Here is an 18,891-nt window from a genome sequence, read left to right as displayed (position 1 = left end):
CATGGAGGAGGAAGAGGGCCCCGTCGAGAAAGCGGCGGAGGTCTCCGTCCCCGCGGAGACGTACGCCGCCGAGGCCATGGCTGCAGACATGGACCCCTGGATCGTGTTCGACTCCAGAAGAACCCCCAGGTCGGAGTTTGACGGCTGGCTGGAGAGCAACAGGCCCTCCCGGGTGCAGCGGTTCGGAGACGAGGAAGGGGGCGGCGGCCCCGTGGGGTGGATCGCTGTGCTGGGCCCGAACCACTGCCCCAGCCCCGGCGACGTCGTGGGTCTCCAGGAGAGCTGGGAGAAGCTTTTGGCCAGCGGACGGCCCGTCAGCTTCCAGACGGTGAAGGAGCTGGCCCTGAACCACGGAGTGCTGACGGGCAAGTGGCTCATGCACTTGGACCCCGGTTTCAAGTTGGACCACGCGTGGGAGTGCGTGGCCAGGGCGGCCCTGGACGGCAAGATCTCCCTCGTCAAAGTCAGCCCCTTCAATCCCAAGGGAGAGAGCAAGCAGGTCATATGTGCCTACAACCAGAAGTTCACCGAGGAGAGCGAGGTAATGAGGCTGGATTGTGTCATTCGTGCCGCCGGGGTCAAATGCCCTCTATCTTACAAGCCGGATGTATACACAAACCTGGGGATCTACCGAAACAACCGCTGGAAGCTTTGTCCCACCATATACGAGAGCAAATTTGACCTGGAGTGTGTGCCCAGGCGTTCCCATATTGTCAACAAAGTCACCAATCTGGAAGTAACATAAGACCGTCAGAAGAGAGGCAACTTTTGCAGGACCAGTATAGATATATATATATATATGAAGAGGCTCTTTATTAAGCTGCGTTGTGCAGCACAGTTCACTGATTCTGACCGTTTTGATTGTCTGTGGTGTAATTTTGATTTCAAGCTTTTCCTTTTTTTTTTTTTTTTTTTGCAAATGAAACCACTAAACCTTGTTTCCATCAAGTCTATTGCTGTAATATTTTCTGAGTGACCTGAAATACGGTCCAATTTTTTTTTTTGTATCGATAAGAACATTTGAATTCACGAGTTTTCAACACACACACACACACACACACACACAACTGGCAGGATGGCTGAAATCCTTGATTTGTATGCACATTTTCAGGGGATAACTTGCATTCATTCATTTTGACAGTGTACATTTGTTTTGTTTTTTTCCGTTTGGCTTTATTATTATTATTATTATTATTATCATTTATTTTTCTCGCTTTGTACTGACCCACAATTACAAAGTTGCCAAATAAAATATACTTTTGAAAACCATCTTATGTTCTTTTTTATTGCCAAGAAAAGTGTTCTGGATGTTGTTAGTCATTGATTACAGCGAAAGTTGAATACCTATAGTATAAGATCATACATGTAAAAAAACAACAGCATAATCCAATCTCAAAGCATCTTTTACCACGGAGGATAGCAAAAGGACCTACAGGTCTGACACGCGAGTTAAACCGCAGCCAGTATTCACGAAATAACTAGAAGAACTGAAACTAGATGTTTCTGCTGTAAGCATGGACTCCTTAATATCGCTAGTTTGACAGCTATTTACACGTAGCCCTTCATTTTGGTTCTTAGCACATTCAGACAGTTACTGCCAACCTTCAGAAGACATTTAAAACATTATACGCGAGTAACCCGAAGCGATGTTTCATGAAACTAACAGTGGACATCATTTGCATAAACTTACCTCCGTATCTTGATTTCATGAGGCCCTTTGTTTGAAGTAAAATGGCCGACCAAACTTGGATCAATTCAATGACCACAGCTATGGAAATTGTTCAAAATATGACCGAACAAAAACACGCATCACGTGTTCTGACCTCACCTGACGCCTTCACTTAAAGCATCGCATCCGACTGGCTATTTAAAACAAGCCTTTGCTGCTGGATCATCTTCCACCGTCATGTTGACACCGAAACAGTTTGTGGCGGATGTTAAACATGACCTAAAGGGAGTGTGATGAAATGTGATTGTGTTGAATATTGTTTTTTTTTTTATCATTTGACAGACAAACTGCACATAAAACTGGACATAGCTTCCTGACTCAACGCCACAAAAAGTCTTTGCTGGTATTTCAACGAGAACGTCCACTTGAGAGCAGTTTTGCTACGTTCCGCCTCCTCCGGCTCGTCATGTCCACTTTTCCTTTTCCGTCCGAAGCAAAGGAATCCTGAAGGCTGAACGGGCAGATACAAAAGGTCTTTTGTCAAAAATGTTTCGAAATAAATCACTCGGACGGCTTTTAAGTCGGGTGTCCCGACACAAACCCGGCTTGGCTTCCATTGTTAAAAATGGAAATAAGACGGTCCTCGTCGGCGGACATCAACTCGTCAAACTCGTCGAGCATCGCGGGCCGGTGGCTGTTGGTGTTGGATGCGATGTCGATCATGCCCTCATTCTGGAGCAGGTTGACAATGCTGTTGGGGTAATTCATCCAGGTGCTTCCCGGGTTGCCGGCAGGGTCAGAAGTGTTCTGCAATGCTGCGCTGTTCTGGGCGGCAGCATTGGAGCCGGAGGGTGCAGCTTGTTGGCCTGAAGACTGAGCCAACATCGAGACGCCGTTTCCACTCTCGCTCATGAGGTCCACAAAGTCGTCCATGTTTAGGCTGTCCAGGGTGCCTTGGACCTGGGCTTCGGAAAAGCTGGGGAATTCTGGGATATCCTCGTCCACAATCGGCGCGTCCACGCGGAACTGAGCGGCCTGGAGGTTGAAGGAGCTGCCGGTCTGCGAGGCGGCCATGCTTCCCTGAGAAGCTGCCGTCTCCTGGCCGATGGCCGAGGAAATGTTGGGGAAGAATTCGTGGAGGTCCGACAGGTTGACGGTGGAGTAGTCCTGGTTGGCAGTGGACGCGGCGGTAGAGGAGGAGGAGGAGGAGGAGGAGGGGGCCGACGCCGGGCTCATCGGAAAGGTGGGCACCGGAGCGGCTTTGGGCTGGGGGCCCAGGTTCAGACTCTCCATGATCTTCCATGTTTGGCTCGTGGTTGCAGCCGAGATGGAGGACGCGGCTTCTAGTTTGGGCTGGACTGAGAACAACTGGCCTGATGTGTTGTAAAAGGACGGCTGAACTTTCGCCCCACTGGCACCAGGGGGCGCCACGTTTCCTGGAAAAAGAAACACCACAAACAATTTGAGTTCCAATACCTAAATATCCACACAGTATATTGTGTGTACTGGAGCGGGAAACCCGATTTTATTGTCAGATAATGGCGTATGTTGGTCAATACGCACGGATGTGAAAACTTCTTTTAATAATGCAGAAAACGCTGCGTGAAGTAAACTAGAAATTGTTCCATTTTTGTTTTATTAATAGCTGTTTATGATTTGAAGTGGCGGTTACTGTTTACTGAATATTTTGAAGACAGGAGGAGAGAAGAAGATGAAAAGCAAATGGCAGATTTACAGTACATCTGAATTATTGTTAGGATTTTATTAGGGGACCCCAATCATAACCAAAACACATGTGGCCGTCAAATAGCAATAACAAATTCACAAGTGATTAAAAACTAGGACCGAGGCCAACAAATCATTTCATTTCTGGATTATTTTGACAATAACTTTTTAAACTAATCCTTTTATCATTCAGTCAATGAAATGTCAGGAAACGGACGAAAATGTGTCTCGCAGTTTCTCAGGATCTTTAAATGCCTTCCCCCCCCCCCCACGGTTTAAAAATATCTGAAGACTCACCGGCTTGTGCGTTCATGGACGGAGGCTTGGGTCTCCTCGCCTGACTTATGGGCCGTCTGTCTTGCGGAATGGACACTGAAATTCCAACAGACATTGCTTCTGTTACAGTGCAACTACAGCGGAGCAACCATTACCCTCCCGCGTTATATGGAAGAGGAACAGGAAAAAAAAAAAAAAAAACAACAACAACAACAACTGTCATCCACGTACCACTAGACAGCATGGGCCCCATCTTCAGGCTCTGGAACATGTCGCCCGTACGCTTCCTCTTCTCGCTCAGCCTGTATTCATCTGCAAGGGGGGCGTTTTCAAAAAGCATTTATCAGTTTGTAGCGTTGAACGGCTAAATTCATCTTTGGTGTTTCAGAAATGCTAAAAGAAGAGGAGTGTTGGAGGCGATACGGGTGGGTTTTTTTTGTGTATTTTTTTTTTTTTTTTTTTTTTTTTAAGGTTATTATTTAAGGCGAGACGAGCGCCAGGAACCGCCGCTTCTTTACCTGGATCGGATGGCAGGTACTGGAAGTCCATCGGCTCGCTGACCTCTCGGTCAGACGGCCGCCGGAGCTGCATCTTGACCCTGATGGGCTCCGTGAGGTTGGTGTCGCGATACGGCGGCGTGCGGAACACGATGGCCACCTGCCTGTGGACGTCGGCCTGGGAGAACGTGCCCTTCCCCTCCCAGGTGTCCTGGAAGAAACGCACCTCGATGTCCTCTGCGCGGGGGGCGGGGGGGGTGGGGGGAGACAGGGAACGTAGTAAAAGATGAGAACGGACTCCAAAACTTCAAAAACCAAAAATCAACTTCAGCCATTTTTCTCTCCAGCTTCCAAAAAAAAAAGTAAACAGAGAGAACGACGCCAGGAGTGCTGCGTCACGTTTGCTGCTACGCAGCGGAAAGTTTGCCAACCACTTGCAAAACCGGCTTCAGATGTTTCACTTCGAGCAAGAGGGTGTCATGTTTCGAGCAGAAAAAAATGCGTCGACTCGGCTTTCCGAGTCGACGGCTCGCGCGAAAAGTCTTTTGAGACCTCGCGGCCAGGAGTGCAACAAACCCGTCCACGTCCAGGGTTCTCAGGCTTTTTTCCCGCGACCCGACGTGAAGCCAACTGGATCAGAACCGCCGAGGTCTCTCCGGCTGGGAGCGTCCCGCGGCTCCGGGTTCGAAACCGCCGAGCGTCCCGCCTCGCCGAACCGCTGCACGCGACTCGGAGCGCCATTTTCTTTTTTTGCGACCCGATCGAGTTTTTTTTCCGCTTTGTTTACCGAGTATTGATTCCAGATAAAAGAAAACCGAGCGCGTCACCAGGAGCAGAAGAGCCGACGGGTTCAAAGAGCTGCGCTCGATACGAGCAGCTACCCACGCAGGAAACTGCTTTGATGTGAACCGCACGTCAGCCCTGCACAAACTTTGAGCTTTTTCAGAGATAATCGTAAAACCGTTTTTTTTGGGGGGGGGTTTTTTTTCTAGGTCAGCGGGTGCATTTTATCAGACATGGAAGTAAAGCGGGTTTGATTGTCACCGTTGCGTGCGCGCAGCCACGTTTTGGGACTCGGAAAGGAAAACAAATTGTGAAAATGAGAAGTGGGCCACTGACTAGAGGAAGAGAGGTTTTGGTTGGTGAGAAAAGTGACTCGTGTGGAAAAAAGGGGAGTGGGGGGGGGGGGGGGTGAGAAGAAGAGGAGGGGGGGTGAGAAGAAGTGGGGGGGGGGGGCGCTTTGCTTTGCTTTGTTTTGTTTTGTTTTGCTTTGTTTTGCTTTGTTTTGCGTTGCGTCGCAGCAGGCCGTGCGACGGGCAAACGACAGCTCACAAACAACAAGCAGGCATCCCTTCGCGTTTTAATCTCGGTTTCGGTCTCCGCCGCATCGCGAGATAAATATCTGCCTGCTGCATGTTTTTTTTTTTTTTTTTTTTTTTCCATTAATGCCGAAGCACGCAGCCGCCCCGCAGCGGCTGGAATCAAAGCTAATGAGTGCAGTTTGCAGCCGGAGCGGAAAAGGGTGGGGGGGGGACGACGACCAAAACAAATCGGCCCGAAAGAGGCCAAAAGGCTCTGTAAAGCGGCGGGCCTGTTTTGATCCTTCCTCTGTGGGTTCGTCGCTACGAGCGACGACATTTCACGTGGAAAAGTCATCTGATGACTTATTGAAAGATTCAAATGTGCAGCTTGAAAATCGGAATCCCGAATAAACGCGGGCCAGCCAAAACCTTTTCGATGATACGACATCATAACGTGTTAAATTGTACACGCCGAGGCCGTGTTTCTTTTGCTAAGTGAAGACCACTGTAGATACAAGTGAGAACTGCGAGCAACTTTAAATACACCAAAAAAAAAATAGCGTTCCATATGCGTACACGTTTGCCGACATCGGCAAAACATTAGCCGTGATGAGCTGGCAGTGGTCCCAGACCGAGTGCTGCTACCGAGTGCAGCTGGAAGTTATTTTTATTTTTATTTTTTTTGTCTTTTTAATTTTGGAGAACAGATTTCTTGCAGCGCACTCCCATCCGCCCAGTCAGTTTCTGACTTCTATTTACGGACCGTTCCAACATGAAAGCGCCGGTTTCACTAGTTGCCTTCTACCTTTTTGCACTTTGTCGCACAGCAGGAAGATTTCATCCCCTCCTTTGCAGCTTCCCGAGTTGCGGTTGACTCTGCAGATCTTCAGCTCAGCTGTGTTCGGGGCTCCTGCGAAGACAGCGAAAGCGTTGATGAACAAATGAACACTCGTGCCACAGATTAGCGCCACGCTACGAATAGGAAGTGCGAAGGAGTGTTTGGGGTGTGGCTGACAAGTCAATACTACACGGCTTAGATACGGTTCTCGCCCCTATGTAGTTGTTGTGTTTTATCTTCGTAGTCCACTGTGCTATATTAAAGGCCATCATTCAATTTCGTACGACTACCGCCAGCCTATCTTTAATTTAAATAGCAAACGCGACATTTGTTTATTCCGGCGTTTTGGAGCGACTGGCAGATGGGACGTCTAAACTGCCGACGATCTTGCGTATCTGAAAACTGGAACGATAAAAAGGAAACAAAAAAAAACAACAACAACAACAAAAAAACACTTTATTACGCAAAACATTGCAAACCTAAAACACATTTGCGGTTGAGAATTTAAAGAAAACCCTAAACATCTATTAATGGCATTGTTTCGCATAGATCGCATTTCAACATGAAATGTGATCAAATACTTGAAAAGCAAGCAAATTGGAAATTCGTTATTGAAATTAGAACCAGTATATAGCTCTGCATTCAAAAGAATTTAAGTTCAAAAAAGAAGAAGAAGAAGAAGAAGGAGGAGGAGGAGGAGGAGGAGGAGGAGGAGGAGGAGGAGAAGGAGAAGAAGAAAAAGAAGAAGAAGAAGAGCCGAATCTTGTAAATACCTTCAGGCTGACAAGAAGTTAGCAGACAAAGAGGAACAAAGCCTGTCGGACGTGCAAAGGGTAAGAGAGCGAGGTTTACACGGAGGCCGAGCGAACGGCGCGTGTGCTTCGGGCGTGTCCGTCAACTCACTGTTGTCGTAGATGGGCTGCGACACCACCGGATCCAGGGGGAACAGATCCCCCGTCGGCAGCGTGATGGAGGCCTGGAAGCAGAGCCGGACGGAATTCAGGTCAAACTCCTCCTCCCACACCTTCGGCTCGGGAACTGAGGCCAAGACGGTGAAAGGGGAAAGGGTGGAGCGCACAGTCAGGCAACACAACAGTCTGGAAAAGCACTGCATGCATTCATTCATTCATTCATTCATTCGTGTGTGCGTGTGCGTGGGGAGAGCCATTTAGCTGTTAAGACGCAATAGCTTTTCGCCGCTCACAGCCAACGAGCCACGCTCACTACGTTGAAAATACAACTACATTGTACGACAAGAGAACGTCCCTTGAAGTTCAAGGGAAAAAAAAAAACGGCGTTACCCCGTTATTTTAAGGCTCGCGGCAATAGTGGGCAACAGACATTTTGGGACGACAGAATAATGGAAACTTCGAGGGTAAGTGCATCGCTGGGATTTTACTTCGGTAAACGTCCACCAAAATAACGGCGTCCGCACGCGAAGCGGGACGTTCGGAGACTCTCCGCACGGCCCGATGACAACATCGAACAGCCACGGGGAAGCGCTTGGTGTCGAAAAACTGGTAACTGGGATTTACTTACTGTTGTAGGGGTTATTGTTCGTCTGCAGTCTACAGGTGATGGCTTCGTTCACGTCCTTCTTCTTCACACACTGTATGCCCAGATTCTGAAAACTGAAAGCAAAAAAAAAACAAAACAACAACCACTAAATCAGCGTGTACTTCCCATTTCTTATCAGTTTAAGGGTTTTATGGGAAACAAACGCCGCCGCGCCCACACAGTGACCACTTCGTAGTCGACACATCGTGCAAGTAATTTGCTCCATTACCTACGGTTTTAATCTGTTTTGTACCTTTGGCTTCAGATGAGTCTGAAATACTAAAAGCCACATTTAAGAATACTAAAGCACGATCGCTGTGGTCGCCGACCGCATCCGCTGGTTGAGAGAGCAGTTTAGGTTAACCGGAAAAATACTTCACTTGACCAAAAAGATAAAAGACATTTTAGAGACGCAAAACATAAACATCCTTAGGAAGTGAAACCTTGGTAATGTTAAGATTTTATTTCTGCCAAAAAAACAAAAACAAACTATGAATTGCCTTTGAAATGCACCGAGTTACAAAAGGTTTAATTCAGTTTCATTTTCTTGCACTGATCATTCTGGTTTCAATCCATTCTGCAGTCGTGTTGATAAACTAGTAGACGTTACTTTACAACTTCCTTAAAGCTTCTTCAAGAAGTTGCTGATCTCAAACTCCTAATGTTACTACAGAAAACACCTTGCTGGTTGTATTCCTGACCATTCCTGGAAAAAAACAACAAAAAAATAATAACATTGACCTTTCTATGCAGCTAGAAAGTTTTTTTTTTTTTTTTTTTTTCTTACCAGAATATTCTTCTTCAAAGGTAGGATTCACGTTTTCTAAACGCATTCTAAGTGTTACGTTAAAATGTTTTTCTTAACACCGTCGCGGCATTATTTCCCAATTCTTCAAATGTTTCAGAACGTTTTCAGAGAAAACATGAGAACATAAGAAGAAAATTCTGAGAACAAACTCAAAGAAGAACATTACTGAAGGCTTGCATCATTTCCAGCAGGATATCTTAATATAGACATCTTCACATGTCTTATAAAAAGATCATTACTATTTTCATTATTAAGACTATTATATGTACTTAAAAGTATCTTTCATTGTTATTATTATTCCTTTAACAGGCAGTGGTTTGGGGGATTTAATTGTTCGTTTTATGCGAAATATACATAAAACCACAGGTAAGAACAAGAAATGAATGATACTTTGAGAAAATCAGCCTGCAACCCGAGGTAGACTACTCTATAGCTCTATTCTGCGTGCCTTTAACAACCTCTGTTGGAACCGAGAGCCGCTATCAAAAGAATTCATCTTTAAATGTGAAAAACAACATGACTAATAAAAACCTGTGCGCACGTTCAGTCTGCAGCGTGTTTGTTTCTATCGCATCACAATCATGACCAAGACAGAGAAACATGTCCGGTCTTGGTTGCAATTCTAAACATTAAATCATGAAATCTGTCACTGTTGCCACACTTTTTCGAATCCAGATGATTCATACTTCTTTGCTTTTTTTAAGCTACGGCAATTTATTTGTATTATTATTACATTTCGTTTAGCTGACGCTTTTATCCAAAGCGACTTACAACACACCGACGGCACGCCGTCGGGAGCAATTTTAGGGTTCAGCGTCTTGCTCGGGGACACTCGGGCACGTGGACGGGAGGAGCTGGGGGATCGAACCCACCGACCTTCCGATTGGTGTGCAGCCCGCTCTACCGACTGAGCCACAGCCTATTTGAGCGTGACACGCAGCCGAGAGACAGCCGAGGCCGCGGAGTCACCTGGGTTGTTATGAACTCTGTTAATGTTTTCCCCGGCGACTGTTTTTTTTTTTGTTTGTTTTTTTTATTACCGGGGTGACAGCACACGCGTCACAAGCAAATGCCACCTTGTGCTGACGTCGTGAAACTGTAATTTCCAGCGGGGCGCTTTCTCTGCGGTCCGAGTGATGTCCCCGTCGCATGGCAACACCCCCCCCCCCCTCCCCCGCTTACCTGTGTATCCGTCTCTCCTGCAGGTCGGCCTCGTAGTAGCCGTGCTTGCAGTCTTTCCCGACCAGTTCGTGGGGGTGAGGTTTGTGTGGCGCGTTCTTCGTCACCAAGGAGATGCGGACGCGCAGGGGGCCGCTGTAGTTGTGCACCTGTACCCGGGGGGAAGAAATCACACTTCATGGATAAAAGCGCAGGCGCAAGGAAGCCCGCCTCGGGCGAACGCCGCCGTCTGAGCGCACATCTGTTGCAATGTACTGCATCTGCTGCGGACAGGCGAGACGGTTGAAGACTTTTAAAGCATCTCTCAGTCGATTGCCGCGTCGTATTGCGCCCCCCCCCCCCCCCCCCCCCCCCCCCCTCCCACCCACCCCGTGCTGCAGCGCTTGTCCGTATTTGGGGCGCGCTCCTTTCGTTACGACGCGATCCCTTTCGAGTCGGTAAACATTTCGAGTTACGTCACGTGATCAGCGTCGGCGGCCGCGCGAGATCCGCGTTTTAGGGACCACCGGTGCGCTTTCGCCACCGGACTTGAGCATGGACAAAAAAAAAAAACACACAACAACAACAACAACAACAAAACCGCACAAGTTCCCTGCCCGCAAACAACGCAACCGTCGCTCTCCACCACCGCTGCTCGGCGTATTTGTCTCCCTGCTGCTCCTTCGTGTTCCCGGACAATATCGACGCAAGATTTGACGCGTGCCGTCCTGCTCGAGTTTCGTTGACCACGACAACGGGCGAAACTCGGCTGCGACGATCCCCGTTGTCGACGTGTATTTCTGTCTGCGCGTGCAACCGCTCGGTGCGCTGCTGTATTAATCTCATGTCGAATGATAAAAGCCCCGTACCCCCCGTGTGGTTTTCCATTTCTTAGATTTGTCATTCATTTCTTCCTTCTTATCATTATTATCATCACCATTTAACTTATTAGCCTTCCTTTTTTGCCGAAGTTATAAAAAAAAATAAACCACACACGCGCACACACGCGCACGCACACACACACACACACACACACACACACACACACACACACACGATATCCAACCTGATCAAGCAGAACTGGTTTATGTGTGATCACGTATCACTCACACAACAGCTGCTTTTGTTTTCTTTACTCGTGTTTCGTTGATCACATTTATGGGAAAAAAAATTGTTGCTCCTCCCCTCCCCCCCCCCGTCCTACTTTCTTTATGTACTTTATGTGTGTACCTGTCAGTATGTGCAGACAACAACAAGAAAACAATACTGAATAAAGTGGTGCAGTTGCAGGAGACGATTATTCAGCACTGACCTGCTCTGTAGTACATGTACAAAAAAAAATGTTTACCCAAACTTCTGCTGAAGAGGGTCGCACGTGTAATGTAAGCTACATTAAACGGATTGCAGGTGGAAAAACACGCAGTGAAATGTGCCTGTCCGACTCACCTTGATGGCTGGGTGGGTCTTAGTGGTGTCGTTGCTTTTCTCTCCCGGGATGCTGCCGGCTGAACGTCCCTCACACTTGTACCTGAACCTCATCCCCCTCGGCTTGGGCTGCTCGATGATTGCTATGAAGGGGTTCACTGTTTGGACTGACAGAGAGACGGAGGACAGAGAATACCGAGCTTTTACTTCTTATCTGTGTGTGTCAACATTGATACAGCTGCGTCACGGAGCGGAGGAATGATGTTTGCTCACGAAATCTCGCAAAAGCAAACACCAGGACTGACTTTTACTGTTACCGTTTTACAGGAAACCACGTCTTACCTGGGTTGAGTGACGCCATGCTCCATCCTCCATACGCACCTGTGGAGGACAGCGACAGGGAGGACAATTTAAAGACTTGTTGGTCAAAATCTCAGTGGGCAGTGGATTACCATCTATAATCGCATGATGCAGTTACGGGGGCAGTGGCCCAAAAAAAAAAGAAAAAGAACAGCCTCAGCACATATTTGTGGGACGGTAAGAGTTTGTCATATGCGGTGTGGCCAGAGTGGAAATCTACTAGACGGTTCGGCGGCTAAAGAGGTCGAAGGACGCCCGAGATACAAGGGCTTCCCGGCTAAATATAATCACTGGTCATAAACTGCCTGCCAAGCTGCGGACCAAATGAAGAAGTGCAGAAAAAGGCAAACAATGACAGGCAGGGTGGAATATTGGTGTCGGATTACCGGCCGGCTTGATAGAAGTGAGGCAAAAAGCGGGCGGGGAGCGCTCTAGTTTCAGGTGCTGGGGGACAGCGAGCAAGGGGTGACACTAGATCAGGTACTTGTTCTCGTCAAAAGGCATGAAGAAGGGGGATTACCAGGCCGTAACATGCCTGCTCTCCAGCCGCAGACCAAAGGAAGAGAATGTGGGGGGGGGGAGGGAAAGGACTTTTTTTTTTTTTTGGCTTCTTTTCGCTTTATGTGCAGCGACGCATGAAGAGGGGCAGTAAAGTACCAAAATCACCATTTACGCTTGTACTATATAATATTCATGCCAATTAATCACTTAATAAGAGCTACAAATAAATGCCTTATGATTGCACTTGTACTTTCTCTCGAGGACCTCATGTTATGAAAGTGAAAGTGAAAGTGTGTCGTCTCATGCTCGTAAAAGTACTAATATCATGCGGTGAAAATTCTTCGCAGGCCCGGGCCCCTTTCACATCACACCACTTCATAATGAAACAGTTTCCGGAGTCTGACGACAAACCGAGTGATCTCACGAGACCAACCGGAGTGAAATGATCAGGCACCGTCTTCACAAACCATTCGGATGTCATCGTTTCTACCGATGTTAAGACGCATGCCGTCCCGCGGCCACCGCGAGTCCCATTAACGCAACGCATGTTTGTCAGACTTCCTCCGCACTACAACACATATCTTTCATGAACCGTGGTCACCACAAATATGAACGCACGCTCCCCAAACACCCTCTGGTGTTTTTCTACGTCGCGTCATGTTCCGAGTGACTCGCTGACCTTGTGACTGACCTGTGACCCGTCTCACACACAGCCCAGCACTTTATACTGTGAACTACACAAAAATCAATACGCCGGTTAACTAACATTCAAAGATTAATATTCAATCAAAACTGGATTATAGAGATATTGGAAATTATATATCAAGAAAAAAACATATATAGGTGAGTATGTAGACCAAAGTTCACACAGCTGAGCACACACACTCACACACACACACAAAATCTCCCACAATCAAAACACAGCTGAAGCGTCTGAGACTGTCTGGTGACTCACTTTCATTTGTTACTATGCCTCTTGTTTGTCAGACATTTTGTTGACTGCTCTGTCATATTGTCTTCTTCCCATCTCCGTTCAAGTCATCTCCAGGTCACGCTTATCAGTGGCTTCAATCTATTTTTAGGACGCAGCCTACAAGATCTAGAAAAAGTCTGGCGGCATTTAACCCCCCCCCCCATCATAAAAATCTTGCAATTTATTGTTTTACAACTTACAGGCAAAGTTGAATATATAAAAAGGAACCAGGGGCGGTTTATAAATATGCACGAGACGAGCTTCACATCGGCAAACTAAACCGCCTGTTTCTTATGACAATTTGTGTAAAAGTATGATGTGCGCTTATCAATTATTTCCGTCCATCAGAACTGAGGTGGGCGTTTGCGAGCAGCGACTACCAATACAAATATATATATATATATATGTATACACATATTTTTTTATTTTTTTTTTATTTTTAAATGAAGCCGGTTGTGTTTAATGTCAGCCGAATTAAAGAAAAGTCGCCGCTGATGAACCGGCGAGCTCTTAAAATGTGATTCGGGGGTGCGCATTTCCACAAATAGACAAGAAATAATTAAAATCGCGACACATCTAAACGACGTTTGGCAGTGTGTAAGTCCGCCCGAGGGGGAAGATCCATGAGGTGGACCAACCCGACGAAGGCCCTTTCGGCAGCTCGACACTGTTCGGGCAGGTGAGTTCGCCGCACGCAGGAGACGGAATGACAGCAAGTCCACTGGCACAGACAGACAAGGTACTGTACGAAACTTAAGTTCAGTCAACCTTCTTTCCGGTACGTTAAGCTCACTAACCGGTACGAGACTCCTCCCGTTAGCGCAAAAAACCCAACCACAGCGGGGCTTTCCCCCTCCGTGCGCAAAACAACTCCCTGTACATTTCACGTCCAGTCTGAACAAACAAGGCCGAGCCAAACGAAAGCAGCTGCAACTCACCGTCCATGGCTGCGTGTCCGAGTTCCGGCTCCCGCTTTCTCCGTCTTTCGCCTCTCTTTCTCTGTACTTTGTGTCGTTGTTGTTGTTGTTGTTTTTTGTTGTTGTTGTTGTTGTTGTTTTTTTTAAAGCTAAAAGTCGCTGAAAACACGACCGTGCGGACTCCCCAAACTTCTTGACAGAGCCGTTCTGTCGCGCACTTCGCTCCACCCACATCTGTGTCCGGCGGTGAACGGAGTAAAGCAGCGGGGATACTGTACTGACAGGTTTTCCGGTAAAAGAAAAAAAAACAAACAAAAAAAAAAAAACAGCGCACAAATTCAACAAATTGGTCTATTTGAGGTACAACGTGTTCAAAGTGTTTGGTTGCTTTTTGCGCAACACGACGCTTTTAAAGTCAACATGGTGATCGCACTTGGTTGCGTCAAATGCGAAGGGCATGAAAACGCCACTTTGCTGTCCTTGTGAAATACATTTCCGTTCATTTGGTTTACACCTGTGTTTGAAAATGTAAATAATAAAGGAATATGAATTGACACATAGTGTAGACAGACAGTTTTGACAAAAAAAAAAAAAAAAACTTAACGAAAACCGGATTTGAATACGTGAATTAGGATGTTTTAAGTTTTTTGTTTTGTTTTTTCCCCTCCGTGTTGTCAGGTTTACAACACAGCATTAAAAATATGTTTTTGCTTCAAAATAATTGACACAAATCGAGTCAAGGAATAAAACCAGTGCACTTTGTGCCCTAGTTTAAAATATGCTTCAATACAACAACATTAGAATGCAATAGACTATTTGAAAACAAAAGTACAATGGGACTTAATTAAAAACCAACACTTTTGTGATAAAAAAAAAATAATATATATATATATATATTATATATATATCACAAAATATTTTAAATATGTGGGGAAATGAAATTTTAAATGGCTAAATATTTTCCAAAACACTGGAAACAAATCTGCATTCGACAGATAGGCTACTTATAATACTATTATAGGCTATTATTATACAACTATAAGGTGCTGTCTGAAAAAAAAAATCTTTTAATAGCTGTGAAATAGTTTCCCCTCTCTCTCGGTCTCTTTTTTATTTAGCCTATTCGTTTAATTTATATTTATTTCGCTTAGCATCTTAACATCATTTATTTCTATTAATATATATATATATAAAATGGTTTTGATACGTGTGTATTTTTGGCAATGCTACAGCTTTATAAATGAATACATTTATCCATGATCTGCTGTTATGTCTTTTACCACATTGTACGTGGCATCTGTGTCAAATACTAATAACTACTTAGTAGTACGTAATTCATTTAAAGGTTATTTTATAGCAGACAAAAACTTGGCCACGAGAAATTCTGTGCCATTATTTTGAAGAGAAAATGTCTGTGTTTCCGGCTTTGTCCCCCGTGTACAATTTGACGCAGCTTTCCCTTTTTTCGCCTCTCCTCTGCAGTGCAACTTGCCACCAACCCACTCAAAAACAGTGCGGAAATACCCAGATGACGCACTTGAAAGGAACAAGAAAATAATTTGTGAGTGGGAGAGGCAGCAACATAGCTTCTGGCTTTAGTCATAACCTGGAGGAGAATTCAAAACCGATCAATCGCTTCTATTCAATTCAATTCAACTTTATTTGTATGGAGCCAAATCACTGCATAGGTTATCTCGTGGCACTTAACACATTAAAGTCCTTGCAGCAAGACTTTACAATAGAAGGGTGTTCTCAGGGTTTCCTTCTGTAAACACACTTCTCACAGTAAAACACACCGCTGCAATTGTAATAAGTTTTCATTGATTATGTTAAAACAGTTGCTCGCACACTAACCTACATGACAAGTTCCCATTCTGCTGGTGGCCCTGCGCACAATGAAGGCGGAGTGTTGTACACATAATGGAATCCAGAGTATTTTTTTATTATTATTAACTATTATTTGTTTGTTAAAATGTGTTTGTCTTTGTTTAGCTAAAGAAAAGGGAATTTCTGCAATTAAAAATAATATATACTGTATATGTATATATATATATATATATATATATAAAAACCTCTCCAAGATTATGACATTTTCTGACCAGCAGGGGGCGCTGTGGGGAATAAATAAAGGTCTGACTTTCAGTACAGGACTGTGCAACTGGTACTTGACAAAAATGAGTGAATGGAACTTAATAAATAATTTCCACAGATTTCCTCATTGCAAATCAAATTTTATGACCATAAAATTGGCCCGTAAACACAAGAAAAACAGAAATCCAATCTAATTATTCATTTGTTGCAGGAGAGTTTATTCATCATAATTATATATATATATATATAAAATTATATTTTTTTCAGTACTCTCCTATTTTACTATAATCATTATTATTATTAAAACTAAATATGACTAACCTCTTGCAAAGGCCTTGGCCACCCTGATGCCTTCAGGTACTGTGGGTTACCACAGCTACAAATTTAGAAAAGCTGAATTGTCCATTATCAAGTGTTCTAGGAGTTTGCATCCTTTGGGTGCTCTTCTTTCCTCCCAGAGTCTAAAATAATGCAGATTAGTTATGTGGCCCTACATTTTTGTACCATATAGCCTACTTAACATTACAGTTGTTTGGAAGTTCAAGCCTCTGTGTTTTGGCTTTTCAGTGCTACCTTTTGTTTCTATTAGTCCCCTTAAAGCATTGCTTCTCTTTACATGTGTATATTTGCGCCGTGGCGTTGTTACTTTTGGATCATAAAATAGTAAAACTACCAATCTCCAACAAGTTCCCGAGAATGTGCCATTTTGGAAACGAGTAGAAACCAAAAAGAGAAGTGAGATGTGGTTAAAAGCTCCACTTGTCTCCCTTTTTTTTTTTTTTTTGCACCGTAAACTAATATATCCGAGGGTCCCCTGAATGCAGCGTAATAGTCCTAATGGGAGGCCCGTGGATGTGGAGGAGGTTGGCGGTGCGTTTATGTGCTCTGAGGCGGTGCCTGCCTCCTCACTGCGGCGGGCAGAGCTCTTCGTTACAGAAATGGCGGAGGGGGAGTTGGACGTGGACCTCGCTGATTTCCAGGCTTTTAGAGGGTGAGTTTCACAACCCTGTTTGATTCGCGTTGGCTTTGTTGTGCGTGGCGTTCATCCCCAACAGTTTTTTTTTTTTAAGTTTGATTTTGACGCGAGTTGAGAAGGAAAGAAGGCCCGCTTTACTCGCTGGCGCAGCCCGGTGCTGGAGTGAGCAGGACCGGTCCCGTCAGTCAGTCAGTCAGTCGGCACACCTTCAGGCAGCCGCCGCCTTCTTTCTCAGGACTAAGTTATCATTGATTCATATTTAAAGGCATTGGACCACGGTCTTTCAATGGGGATTGTGAGTGTTAAAGAGTGGGTTGACGGCGAAGTGATAAGAAAGTTGTAGCCGGGAGGGCTCGCGTCCCCGACGGGTCCAGTACGGGGGCGAACCGCAGACCCCATCTTTCAACTAACTATAGCAAGTTCAATGGTGCCTTTTTTTAATTTTTTTTTATTTTTTAAATGTCGCAATATGGGTGTTATCCCTTTGGTATTAAGGATATGACACACTTGCCACCTAAAAACCTATCGTGATCTCTACTTTTATTCCCACAAACTCGGTACAAAACACACCGCGGTGGGCGGCAGCATCTGCTGGTATATCGGCACTAAAAAAGTTAACATTTCTTCCAGAATAAAGTGCAGCTTGGTGATTTTAGGTGAGCCGAAACGTTCAGTATAACCGACTGACCCCCGAGGAGGTGTACAAATATCCGGTGTGTTGTCTATATGTGGGTTGCCCACAAGCCTAAGAAAAAAATGTCCAGTTTCCAATGGGGACGTCGGGTAAGGATTTCTCAGCTGAAGTGAGGGGACACGTCACAGTGTTATGTTTATACGTGAATGTTGCTAAATGGTCATGTTAAGCCTAGTGTTAAACTGTCATCCTACAAGTGTTCACATTTTATTTTTTTTAAATGAATTAAACGGTTAGTCCGACATTTAATAAGCTTTCCTACCTTTTTAACTGTGGATGACAATCATTCAGAAAGCCACCTGTGCTATATGTCTGTTTGCTGTCCTACCTAACATGCATGTGTGGATATGATATGGGTTGTTGTTTATACTTAAAGCCATCAGTTTGAGTCTGTCGGCACTTCACAAAAGTAACCTGTGTACTTCTGAAGAAAGAACTGTTGTTATTCCTGCGCCGTTGTTATGTGTTGGGTTAGCAGCAGTGGATGACTTTCCCAGCGGTGTTAAATAAGGGATCCAGACAACAAGTGAGCGGGAGCTCTCTGTCTTCTTTCTGGCCTTTCTGTCCTCTTGGGAACGCAGACGGGGTCCCGCTCTGTCTTCAGTGAACGTGCAGACAGCTGAGACAGTGGTGAACAAAACAATCACGATCGATCATCTCGCACGCGCACTCACACACACTCACACACACTCACACACACTCATGTTCAGCCAGCTGGAAATCAGACACACACAAACATACACAGTTTGGCAGCGTATGCTAATGAATGAGCACGAAGAATACATGTTGGTATTACTAAAATCAATCCAGCTTGATTTGGAGGCTTGTGACATCATAGTGCTTTTGTTTGCTCTTTGTGTGTGTGTGTGTGTGTGTGTGTGCGCGCGCTGCACAGTAACACAGCAGTGTGAGCCTGTCATGTCAGTTGTGAAGGACTCCGAGCTGTAGTCGGTTTGCTGGCTTCATGTTTAGCTTTTTATTTTTTTTATTTTTTTTTTTAATGCAGTGATTAGAAAACCTCAGTGGAGGAAATTGGAGGGATCTGTCCCTAAAAGCTTCCAGATGTGAGATGTGACTGTATCCCACCATCCATCTCCTTTCATTCACTTTCTCTTTCCATCCACG

At 45.3% G+C, this 18,891-nt stretch overlaps 3 protein-coding genes across 3 annotated transcripts in view; 2 read left to right on the top strand and 1 right to left on the bottom strand.

Annotated features, from left to right (window-relative positions):
- The first annotated feature begins 1 nt into the window (after position 1).
- On the top strand, positions 2 to 1,269 carry cunh11orf68 (chromosome unknown C11orf68 homolog). The gene has a single exon (XM_069159130.1). The coding sequence runs from the start codon at positions 2 to 4 to the stop codon at positions 743 to 745; it is 744 nt and encodes a 247-aa protein (XP_069015231.1). The 3' UTR covers positions 746 to 1,269.
- Positions 1,270 to 14,244, bottom strand: rela (v-rel avian reticuloendotheliosis viral oncogene homolog A). The gene is given in 12 exon segments (XM_069159129.1): positions 1,270 to 2,292; positions 2,294 to 3,105; positions 3,692 to 3,766; positions 3,902 to 3,982; positions 4,189 to 4,404; positions 6,274 to 6,378; positions 7,210 to 7,344; positions 7,846 to 7,937; positions 9,854 to 9,999; positions 11,276 to 11,421; positions 11,597 to 11,635; positions 14,027 to 14,244. Coding segments are annotated over 12 exon segments (2,013 nt in total). The 5' UTR covers positions 14,034 to 14,244; the 3' UTR covers positions 1,270 to 2,133.
- A 2,790-nt stretch (positions 14,245 to 17,034) lies between these two features.
- The window catches only part of LOC138204027 (serine/threonine-protein phosphatase PP1-beta catalytic subunit-like), a 15,409-nt gene continuing 13,552 nt past the window's right edge, over positions 17,035 to 18,891 (top strand). Inside the window, 2 exon segments of the mRNA XM_069159128.1 lie at positions 17,035 to 17,061; positions 17,063 to 17,087. Of these exon segments, the coding sequence (XP_069015229.1) occupies positions 17,035 to 17,061; positions 17,063 to 17,087 (52 nt within the window).

The sequence above is a fragment of the Embiotoca jacksoni genome, unplaced genomic scaffold (genome assembly GCF_022577435.1).
Source record: "Embiotoca jacksoni isolate LCO1_2020_lvr unplaced genomic scaffold, fEmbJac1.0.p SCAF_24, whole genome shotgun sequence".
NCBI classification, from domain to species: Eukaryota; Metazoa; Chordata; class Actinopteri; family Embiotocidae; genus Embiotoca; species Embiotoca jacksoni.
The sequence above is the reverse complement of the archived record's forward strand: the minus strand, read 5'-3'. Positions and strand labels throughout refer to the sequence as shown.

Coding starts and splice junctions, on each gene's coding strand:
- cunh11orf68 (XM_069159130.1), top strand. CDS start 2: ATGGAGGAGGAAGAGGGCCCCGTCGAGAAAGCGGCGGAGGTCTCCGTC.